The sequence below is a fragment of the Pseudophryne corroboree genome, chromosome 6, assembly GCF_028390025.1.
Source record: "Pseudophryne corroboree isolate aPseCor3 chromosome 6, aPseCor3.hap2, whole genome shotgun sequence".
Lineage (NCBI taxonomy): Eukaryota > Metazoa > Chordata > Amphibia > Anura > Myobatrachidae > Pseudophryne > Pseudophryne corroboree.
The window spans coordinates 15985879-15997888 of NC_086449.1; the positions used below are offsets into that span (position 1 = coordinate 15985879).

General features: G+C 37.2%; 1 protein-coding gene across 1 annotated transcript; it reads right to left on the bottom strand.

Annotated features, from left to right (window-relative positions):
• Positions 1-547: 547 nt before the first annotated feature.
• Positions 548-1489, bottom strand: LOC134934028 (olfactory receptor 10A7-like). The gene has a single exon (XM_063929548.1). It carries the CDS (start codon positions 1487-1489, stop codon positions 548-550), a length of 942 nt encoding a protein of 313 aa, XP_063785618.1.
• Positions 1490-12010: the final 10521 nt, after the last annotated feature.

Consider the following 12010-nt stretch of genomic DNA (forward strand, 5'->3'; position numbering starts at 1 on the left):
AGCATATACTGGGTCACCTCAGTCCCCACCCCCGTGCTTCACTCTACCCAATTCTGGAAACCCCCCCATGCAAATCCTGTATTTCCCACTGGTGCTGGGCGTCCCCCCGCATGTCTGTGAAACTGGTCATAGATGTGCTAAATTTAGCACATCTACGATTATCTCTGAATTACCCCCAGAAGCTAATTGGTTAGTACTTTATTACCAAGCTTTGATAAACTCTCCTCCCGAGTATTTATGTTGAATCATAATTATTATTACTGTAGCTAAAGACACATGCCTATGTAAACTACACTGGCTGTGTTCATGGCTATGCATGTAGATAAGGAGTGTCCATTGGCCAAAACATATCTGCTAAATGGGCAAAACAGCCATATCTACATTTTCAACTGTCAATTTCATGCAGAATTAGCAAAACTATATCCAGCTACTGACTTTTTGGTGAAAAAAATATTATATTTTATAATGTTTCGGTAGAGTTACCCTTTATAAAAAAAAAACCCCAAAATATATTTTCATGGTCCTTATTCTAAGTTTTCTTAGTGTTTCATGTCTGTTTTATTTTATCAAAGGCAACCTTAAAATCTTTGTTTCTGAAAGTATATATTATTGGATTAAGCAATGGAGTTACTACAGTGTAAAACAAAGACAGGATCTTGCGCATTATCCACAATTGTCTCACTGGAAACATATAAATAATGATTAGGGTCCCGTAAAATATGGAAACCACCATCAGGTGAGAGCTGCAGGTGGAGAAGGCTTTCTGTCTTCCAGTAAATGATGGTATCTTTAAAATAGAAAAGACAATATAGGTATATGACATCATAACTAGTGCAAAGGTACAAATGATGGCTATAAAACTTGTTATTAATGTCTGAATATGAATTACGGAGGTATCAGTGCAAGAGAGTTGCAATATGGGTTCAAAATCACAATAGAAATGGTCAATGGTATTTGGGCCGCAGAAATGTAAGCTACACATCGATATCGCATTGATTACCAACATCGTTAAATTCAACATCCAAATAATAATAACAGATTTCACACAAAACCTGTGATTTATTATAGAATTATAGTGTAATGGGTGACAGATGGCCAGATAGCGATCATAAGACATCACTGACAGAAGAAGACACTCAGAGGATTCCGATATGGCAAAGAAATAAAACTGAATGATGCATCCGATAAAAGACATAGTGCAGCCGCCATATAACACAATGTGCAGCAGGTTAGGAAGAATATCTGTAGTCAGTAGGATATCATAGAATGATAGCTGTGTAATGAAGAAGTACATGGGGGTCTGAAGGTTTTTATTCAGTAGAAATAAAATCACGATTAGCAGGTTTCCAGGAATGGTCACAGAGTAAATGGTGATTAGAAGCAAGAACAGAGGAATTTTAAAGTTTTCAAGGTTTGGAAACCCCAGAATAATTACTGAGGTGATATTGTTCTTGTATGTTACCTTGTAAAGAAGCACAAAGTTCCACATTTCTAGGTTTTGTGGTAAGAAGCAAAAAGGAACACCCATAGAGATATATAGATAAATTGCTGGTATTCTTATTTTAACATTTTAGCCATGAAAACTGTGGCTGTCATATAGAAGATCTACAATTTCTAGGTTGTCACTATATATATTTTTTTTGTGTGTGTTATTTTCACCGTCAGAGCCCAGAGAACCCCAATTAGTGCACCGCGTCTGCTCGCATGGCTCGTTTCGCTCACCAAGCTTCAGGCAAGGTGCCTCGCTCTGCTACCGCTGCATTCAGCACAGGTTACTATTCCCAATCTTAGACCAGTGGATGGTAAAGTATGAAAAAGGTGCAAAAAAACCTTTACAAAGTTGTGTCGACACTTATCGACCATAAGTGTGTCAACCATTGACACATCAACAATTTGAACCTGTTGATATTTTGTACCCATCGACCTTTTCTAGTGACAACATTTTGTCAGTGTCTACCTAATGCATGTCAACCTTTTGTCGGTGTTGATCTAATGCATGACAGTCATATGGGGTCGACCTAATGACTGTTGACCTAGACATTGTCTTCCTATATATTGGTTCCTGAATACTACAGATAGATTAACACTTGCAATGCCTTCAATGGAATTTGTGTCATAGATCCATAGGGCTGATGAATCAAGTAATCTTAATGTTTTAATACTAATAATAAAAATTAAACTGGATGTGCTGCCCATACTCTGGCAATATATATATATATATATATATAGAGAGAGAGAGAGAGAGAGAGAGAGAGAGAGAGAGAGAGAGGGAGAGAGAGAGAGAGAAAATGACATCACTCAGCCCAAAAAAGACGTTTAAGCATTACTGTGGTGCCAGGTCAAAAAGTATTATAATATCACTCACTTTCCCATAGAGAAAAAAAATTAAAAACTAGCACTCATGATTCAGTTGAAAGCAGAAGAGGATTTATTCTTCAGTACAAATCCAATAGTGATACGTCCAACAACTGTGGCCCGACAGCTGTTTCAATGCATACAGGTTTTACAAGCCCCTGAAGAAATCCTGTATGCGATGAAACAGCTGTCGGGCCATAGTTGTTGGATGTATCACTAATGGATTTGCATTTTTGCATTGAATGAATCGTGAGTGCTGATTTTTGCATCTTTTCTCTTTGTGAAAGTTAGTGATATATTATATATATATATATATATATATATATATATATATGCAAGTCTGGGATGCAAAATCAACGTTTCAATGTTAAGTAAACATTTTTGTCATGATAAACAAATATAACTGTGTCACTCACCTAAATACCCCCATCTGATGGTCCATGGCACCAACGGGCCATCGTGTCCCGCTCGTGGAATGACATCATGCTGAGGCACCGGCTTCGGCAAGTACAACTTGCTATTAAACATGAAAAACCTCCTCATTCTAATCTTACGAAGGCAGAATGGCATGCTTTAAACAATCTAAGCAAATATGATGACATCGTTATCCGCCCGGCGGATAAGGGGGGAGCCATTGTAATACAGAATATCTCTGATTACATTTATGAATTGAATCGACAATTATCTGACTCTGTAACATACTGGAAGCTTCATTCTGATCCAACAAACATCTTTAAAAAAGAATTGGACATTGTTTTAACAAAAGCCATGCAGGAAGGCTTGTTGTCATCTTCTCAATGTGAAGCTATGACCACCAAATTTCCCTTTGTACCAATCCTGTATTCGGTACCAAACATACATAAAAATAGCCAGTGTCCCCCTGCATGCCCTAAAATCTCTGCTAGGGGGTCACTTTTTCAAAAGGTATGCATTTTTTTGGATCATTATTTACAACCGTGTAATCTAGCAGTTGATCACTGCTTAAAGGACACTACATCTCTCCTCAACAAATTATCAACCATCACTACAGTACCCACCAATTGCTTACTGGCCTCAATTGATGTTCAGAACTTATATACCTGCATTCCTCACGAGGAAGGATTGAAAGCAGTGGAAAAGTTGATTCGGAATAATCCAGCATATAATGGACTTGACATTGATCTTTTTCTTTCCTTATTGCAAATTACTTTGCAGAGAAATTATTTCCTGTTTAATAATCAATTTTTTTTACAGCTTGCAGGTTGTTCCATGGGCAGCAACGTGTTGCCCTCCTTTGCTAAAAGTTTCATGTTGCAAGTGGAGGAGACACTGTTCCTGTACAATGAAATAACCAAAGCTCATGTCTTAATGTATCTCAGATACATAGGCCCTCATTCCGGGTTGATCGGTCGCAAGGCAAATTTAGCAGAGTTGCACACGCTAAGCCGCCGCCTACTGGGAGTGTATCTTAGCATCTTAAAATTGCGACCGATGTAATCGCAATATTGCGATTACAAACTTCTTTGCAGTTTCAGAGTTGCTCCACACTTACTCGGCATCTGCGATCAGTTCAGTGCTTGTCGTTCCTGGTTTGACGTCATAAACACACCCAGCGTTCGCCCAGACACTCCCCTGTTTCTCCGGCCACTCCTGCGTTTTTTCCGGAAACGGTAGCGTTTTTATCCACACGCCCCTAAAACGCCGTGTTTCCGCCCAGTAACACCCATTTCCTGTCAATCACACTACGATCGCCGGAGCGAAGAAAAAGCCGTGAGTAAAAATACTATCTTCATTGTTAAATTACTTGGCGCAGTCGCAGTGTGAATATTGCGCATGCGTACTAAGCGGAATTTCACTGCGATGCGATGAAAAATACCGAGCGAACGACTCGGAATGAGGGCCATAGACAATATGCTTTTATTTTGGTCAGGCCCTCGCAGTCTGTTGGAATCATTATTAGAATCACACAAAAAGTCCAATTCTCCAATTAAATTCACATATTACATACATGAACAGAGCGTTAATTACCTGGACGTACTAATTAACATCAAAGAACAAGGAATTGTTGCAGATATTTACATTAAAAATACAGATAGAAATAACCTCTTACAGGCTTCAAGCCATCACCCTATATCTCTTCGTAAAGGTCTCCCCTATTCTCAGATGCTTTTTTTAAAACGAATCATTAGTGATGAAGCTAATCTTGAATTAGCTTGTAACAACATGATCACCAAATTTGTACAAAGTGGATATGCCCATTCTGATTTAATTTCAATCAAAATCAAAGTACTTAAGATGAAAAGAAGTGACACTCTAGTCCCTGTTGACAAATCTATCAAAGCCGACAGGTTGATATGGACTAGTCAGTATAATACACAGAGTGCTGTGGTCAGTAAAGCCACAAAACAGTTTTGGCCCATAGTACAGACCGACAGAACATTTAACACCCTGTCCAATACACGTATCATGCCAGCCTATAGGAGAGGAAAGAATATACGTGATATAGTTGTCAAAACCATGATTGTAGGTACCAAAAAAAACACAAACCACCACTTTTCTCAAATCTTCATGTCCAGGATGTTTCAAATGCTTAGGCTGCACTACATGCAGCCATATGTTAATAGGAGACACTTTTTGTCATCAATTTACCTGAAAAAAATTTAAGATTAGATATCACGTGACATGTACCACACGGTTTGTTGTCTACCTCCTCAGTTGCCCTTGCGGGCTTCATTATGTCGGCAAGACTGATTGCATGTTTAAAGAGCGAATGGCTGGATATCGCACGTCCATCCCAGCCACCTTAACAACAGGTCGGAGCGATCAACCCGTAGCAAGACACTTTTTACAAGCTAAACAGTCTTGCGGCATCGTATAATTGACCATATCCCACCCCTTAAGAGAGGTGAAGATCATGGCCAACTTCTATTGAAAGCAGAGGCCAGATGGATATTCCTGTTAGATACTTTGTCCCCTCATGGGCTTAATGAACATGCAGGGTTATCTGCATTCATTCAATTATTGTGCTGCATAATATATACTACATAGGTTCACAGTATAGCATTTTCTTCATTACCCACTGCCACACATTAGTCTTTTCAATTACATCATGCATTACTCCATCCTTTATGGGCTGATTCTATTTGGACAGCATTTGCAACTATGTGATCGGTATCATTGTTACATGTTTCATTATTGGTGTCCTGTCGGCGTGTGTCACATCTAGCAGTTAAAATCAGACAAAAGGTGCAATTAACGCCTTATAGCATCGAGCATTCAGCTCTGTCTCTATCATCAATTAACCAGAGGATTTTATTTTATGTTGTCTAGTTTATAACTGTGGATTTATTTTTACACATTGTATAATTCTCGCTTATCACTTTGTAGAGGTGTTCCGGTCCTGGTGCTCCATGACGCCGAAGCCGGCGCCTCAGCATGACGTCATTCCACGAGCGGGACGCGACGGGCCGTTGGCGCCATGGACCATCAGACGGGGGTATTTAGGTGAGTGACACAGTTATATTTGTTTATCCTGACAAAAATGTTTACTTAACATTGAAACATTGATTTTGCATCCCAGACTTGCGTCTGTTGTTTTTTTCCACGCTGTGAGTGCCGCCTGCATGCTGGATATATTATTGGACACAGCGCTTGCTGTAACCACTGGAAGGCACCGGCTATTTTGATTATTTCAACCCCAGCTGAGGACACAGTGAGTGCCGTGCAACAAGCAGTGATATATATATATATATATATATATATAGCAAAAAATAAATAAAGTACACTGCTCTGGCTCTGAAAAAACTCTATACAATTCAACATGTAGGTGACACATTTCACCTTAAGAGGACAGTAAAATAGCCTTTCAAATATAGAAATTTTAAACTGACTTTTATAATAAACATGAGATTCCTTGTGTACATTTTTATCACACCGTGGGTGACCATCTTCCATGGCAAGGTGACCTCTGTCATATGAGATCCTATAGCTATTTTATTTTTGTCTTACGGCCAAAAGTGTGAACCAGCATCTTTTATTGTGTATTGTGCTATCAGTCAAAGCAGTGTAGCCCATTTATAAAGCATGTACTTGAAAAATAGTTTGTGTAGATCAATCATACCTTGAAGATTGTATATTAAAAGGGTGGCAACTGCTTTAAATTTTTGTCCAGGCACATCCCCTCTTTATTCACAGGTGTGTTTTAACAGAGCAACAGGGTTCCTAGCAATATTACGTTCATCCCAGAGGCAAAAATTATTGTAATTATCACAATACAATTATACAATGTTAGTGCAGGTTCCAGAGCTCACCTTGCCATGGTAGATAGGCACCCAGGGTTTGATCAAAATGTACGAACCTTATATAAGCACAAAAGAAACAGTTCAACAGGAAATTTTGGTAAGTAGAGAAAACAATACTCAATAACCAGTAGAATTACAAATACTCCTCATTGGATGGAGAGTAATCATGTACTGAGAATCTATCAGATAACTAACATAGATTAAAAAACCTTTTCTACATCTAGCTAAACATTTTTTAGAATCTACCAGATCATCCAATTGATATTATATTAACCAAAGAGGAGGACAGATAGAAGCAAGAAAAATGAAAATAGATTAAGGAATATGGGATTCTCCCCAACCTCAGAGACAATCTCTAAGTCTACAGAAATAATTCTTACCTTTAAGTATCCTTTACAGGTTATTAACCTCTCACAAAAGATAGTTACCAAAGATCAAATCTCAATACTTAGTAAAATACTTTCCTCTCCCACTGAAATCTTTGATAGGTTCAAAATGAAAAATAACATAATCTCTAGTGAAGAACACTTTTATTGACCACATTTTTTGCACTAAATAGGAACATTCAGAAACACACCTTAGTACTGTATGTCACCTTTGGGAATTACCACAAGAGACAACAGTACAGATACCCTGTTTCTCTTTGACTGGCCTGAAGATAAACTTGAAGCTATTAGAAATTTGGAAGATCTCTCTGATTAATTTGATGTAGCCATCGCTGTGGCTACAACTATAAATAGACCCCACTGTCAAAAAAATCCATATTGTTTGCTCACAAAATTATTTGCCAAGAAATAAGAGTTATTAAGGAAATGGTATCTAGAGATTTTGCTGACCTGTTGAGTAAATATGACATGGGACCCATGTTGTACAACAATCTAAAAAAGAACAAAAGAAGACTATTGAAAGAAACATAAAGCTAGGATGACATATTGATAAAACAATCTGACAAAGAAGGTAATGTGAGCCCTTGGCCAAAATATAAATTTATAAATCTGAATATACAGTAAATGTACAATAAGAACCTCATGTTTATTGTAAAAGTTAGTTCATGAAATATGTATAATTTGTTTTTATTTCAAACAAACTTTGACAAGTGTATAGTTGTTCATAATTAAATGTCCAAAATATAATTGCCACTGTCTGATATAAAAATACAAAAAATGCACAACATAACCAGGAAAGCATTGGAAAAATGCTGTACAAATTTTTCTTCAAATGGATGCACAAGTCTACAATCGAATTGGAAAGGTGGGTGCACATACTGTAACTAATGAAGTCACCCCAGGATAGCCCTAATGTAATAACTACAGTATAGGAAAAAAATGTTTAATCATTCAAATACAGTGAAATGATGGTGCAAAATTGGTATAGATCCCACACCATTAAAAAATATATTTCTGGTCCTTGATATGGATTTATTTTTAGATAATCTTTGCTAATTATAGAGGTATTAAAGTCAAACATCCACAAAATATGTGGGTGTGCAGAGCTTTTTACTTTGTACATAAATTATGTGCCTTCTTACAGTAACTGTTTTATACCTACATTACAGGTGCTAGAACTTCCTGTAGAATATTCATCTGCCCCTAATTCTATATTTGTAAAGTGTGAAAACACCAATCCAATTACTTTAGGATCATTCCTTAGACTCATTTGAAAAATTGATTTTCCCCTAAATTATGTGATTCATGTTAAATTACTTCCTATAACTAATTATCTAAGTTTCTGCTGAATTACCTTCCTCTGCCCAATTCTGCATTTCTATGTCTAATTATCTTCCTATGTTTAATTCTATATATCATGTCTTCTAACTTTCATTTGTATATTTATCTATGTAAATTACATTCCTATGTCTTGTATGTTTATGTTTAATTATAATGTTATACCTAATTCTGTATCTCTATGTCTAATTAGCTTGCTACAGTATGACTTTTTTTCTAATTACGGTACAGTATCTTGTTATTTCAGGTTTGAGATGTCGGTCTAATGAATTTGCTATAGTATGTCTAATTTCTTAGTTTTAGTTTATACTTTTTCATTTACATTTTTTTTTTTTGCTGCAACATACAGCTTAAGATTATTTTTTTTTTGGGGGGGTACTGCATAATTTAAATGTGCAAAGCTAAAATCATTAAATATTACATGCAATATAAAGATACAGTATGTACAAATCTTTTTCAGCATCTGATCATTAATATGCAAGTTCCTAGTTTAAAAGAAAAAGGGAGCAGGATTTGTGGAACTCTGTGATAAATAAATATGTCCTATAAGCTGTAAATTCTTATGATGCTCACCTCAGAATTCTGTAGCAGGTCCATGGAGTCCACAAAGTGCTGTAGAGAGATCAACATCTCAATAAAAAATCATTATATACACTGGTACGGAGAATTTCATAGATGTGACGACTCCATGGAGAATTTAGTGTAATTACTATTGGCACAACCACTGTAAAAGTAATTTGCCTTCAGAGGTTTATATATATATATATATATATATATATATAGCATCTCTAATAAATATATATATATATATATATATATGTATATATTAGAGATGTGTTTTTGGTTTTTGATCTGTATTTCTTTTTTAACTATAAAGCTAAAATAACAGAATTTGGGTCTTTTTTCATTCCTACAGTATTATCTACCTAAATAACATTAATTTTAAGTCATTTCCAGTCAGGTTTGACCACCACTCAGCTCAAAATATTGTTTTCATCAAGTTTATGAAAAAAGTCTGCAGTGAGCTGTCTGGTTACTTAGTGACAGAGCAGTGGCACAAACACACAGTAGTTCATAGCACAACTTTGAAACATTGCCACACAGCAGTGGAAGAAATGAAAAGTAGTGCAAGATGGAATTGTTATTGGGCCCTCTCATCCACCCTCATGTTGTATATTAAAAGGAACATGCACAGTTTAACAATTCAAGCTCTTCAGTAACAAGGAGTAATGCTTTTGTGGCTGAAGTGCTTGGTTTGTTTATGGCCACAAAAAACAAGCTACCAATGGGCTTAAGGCAGCTAAGTTAACAGCTCTAAATTGCAAAGATATCATCGTCATTACTAAACTCATCCTCACTCTCATCTGTGTGCACATTATCCTTACACAATATCCATTCATCCCCACTGGAATCCACCATTACAGAAGTCTCTGTACTTTGATGTGATTTCCAGTGGAATTTTTAATAAATTTTGATGAACATCATCTTTTTCACATTTTGAGGAAGTTGCCTCCTATGGCGTTCGCTGACCAGGTTTCCGGCTGAGCTTAAAACTATTTCTGAGTACACATTGGAGGGTAGGCAGCTTAAGTAGTGCAAAGCCAGTTTGTACAAGAGCCTCCAAATTTACTTATTTCCTTCCAGTAATCAAAGAAACTATGTTACATGCATGTTTGTATGCTGTCATTAAAATAACCCTCCGCATTCATTTATTTCAATAGCTTCCCACTCCCAGTAGTATGCTGATTACTCCTACTCCAAGATATTTCCAACACTTGAATCCTGGTGAAGCAAATAAAGGACTTGATCTACAAATCTTACATACTTAATGGATTCACTTTATTTTATCTCTTCCTTCAATTTTTCGAGCTGATGTTCCAAAATTATTATGAGGGGAATCACCTGAGTCAAGTTAGCAGTTTCTGAACTCACTTCACAACTTCAAAGTTGTTCAGCACCTTGCACAAGATGGAAAATATTCTCAACTGCACTTGACTAAGGTACATTCCCCCTCCTCTCCCAATGTCATGACTGGTTGTGTAGCTGTGGGTGGCTATTTGCTGTTCCTCCATCCGCTAAAGAATGTAAAGGGTAGAAATCCACCTTCTTAATACATTAGAGACTGTACAAAGAAGGGCAACTAAATTGGTGCACAACCTACATCACAAAACATACCCAGAAAGACTAAACAAATCTCAATATGTATAGTTTGGACCAGAGAAGGGAAAGGGGGGACATGATAGAGACTTTCAAAAATATCAAGGGTTTTAACAAAGTCCAGGAGGGAAATATTCTCTAAATGAAGAGAAGCAATAAGACATGAGGACATGCACTGAGACTGGAGAGAGGTAGGTTCAGAGGCTATTTGAGGACAAATGACTTCACAGAAAGGGTAGTGGACAAGTGTAATAGCCTCCCATCAGAGGTGGTAGAAGTTAAGACAGTAGAGTAATTTAAACATGCATGGGATAGACATAATTATATCCTTACAAAGAAATAAGGATCAAATAAGGTTTGCATTAAAAATATGGTAAAAAAAGGGGTAGACTAGATGTGCCAAGTGGTTCTTATCTGCCTTCAAATTATATGTTTCTATGTTACCACCTCTTGCTTCAGTTGGTGGCAGGACAAATTGAACTGTTCTTTGAGCCCCTGAAACCTCCTGCATGCTGTTACTGAATTCAAAAAATGTCCCACAATTTTTCAGGCCACAGAGAGCATCTCCTGCATGCCCCTGCCAATAAAAAAACCTGTGCCACCCAGCTGTTTAATGCTTTCACAATATTTCTGGTGTTATCAGAAATCACAAATCCTGAGAAGAGTCCAAGTGGTGTAAGCCATTTTGCAATGACATCCCTTAGTTTTTCTAAGAGGTTGTCTGCAGTACAGTATGCCTCTTAATGAAGTTGGTGATACACAGAACAGCCTGTCTCTGAATGACCTGGTGTTGTTTGTTAGAAACTGCTGTTCAAGGTGATTCATCCACCCAATGTGCTGTACCAGTCATGTAATCTTTAGTTTACCCACTACAGCTTGTTCAAATATCTGTGATTAAGTGGACAGTGGGTACAATGGCATTTTGTAGGCCAATACTTAGATTTTTTTTAAGGTCCTGGTACAGCTGAAGTATTGCTTGTTAAGTAAAATGGTACTGAGATGGAATATGGTTCCCGGGGACACTGGATCTCAATAAACACCACAACATTATTGGCAGATATTGGCCACAGATCTAATACTAGCATATCTGGAATTTTGTCAATGATACGCCATGTGACTGGGTGACAGCTGTTATAATTGCTTTCCTTTGCAAAGGATTGTTTAACAGTCAATTGCCTTTTTTAAATAGCAGTTTTCTTATACACCTATGGGATGAAGATTCACCCCCAGCAGCAGAAGCAGAAGGCCTAGCACTGAAGGATTCTTCTGAGGAATCCTGGATAGGGGATATAGACTACCTCCAATCATTACTGAGGATATTGAGGATGAAGGTGTTGGTGGTGGAGATTGCAGGTGCTGGGATCTAGAACATTAACACTACCTTGAGCATCCCCTTTAAGGTTGCTAACTCTTGGGCTTTTTATAATATACACTGTGACCCCCCTAAAACCCTGTGCAGAAAAGGTCAAAAGCTATTATTAGCAAAGTTAGCAG

Excerpts from the sequence above, each read along its gene's own strand:
- LOC134934028 (XM_063929548.1), bottom strand. The coding sequence starts at position 1,489 with ATGTGGAACTTTGTGCTTCTTTACAAGGTAACATACAAGAACAATATC.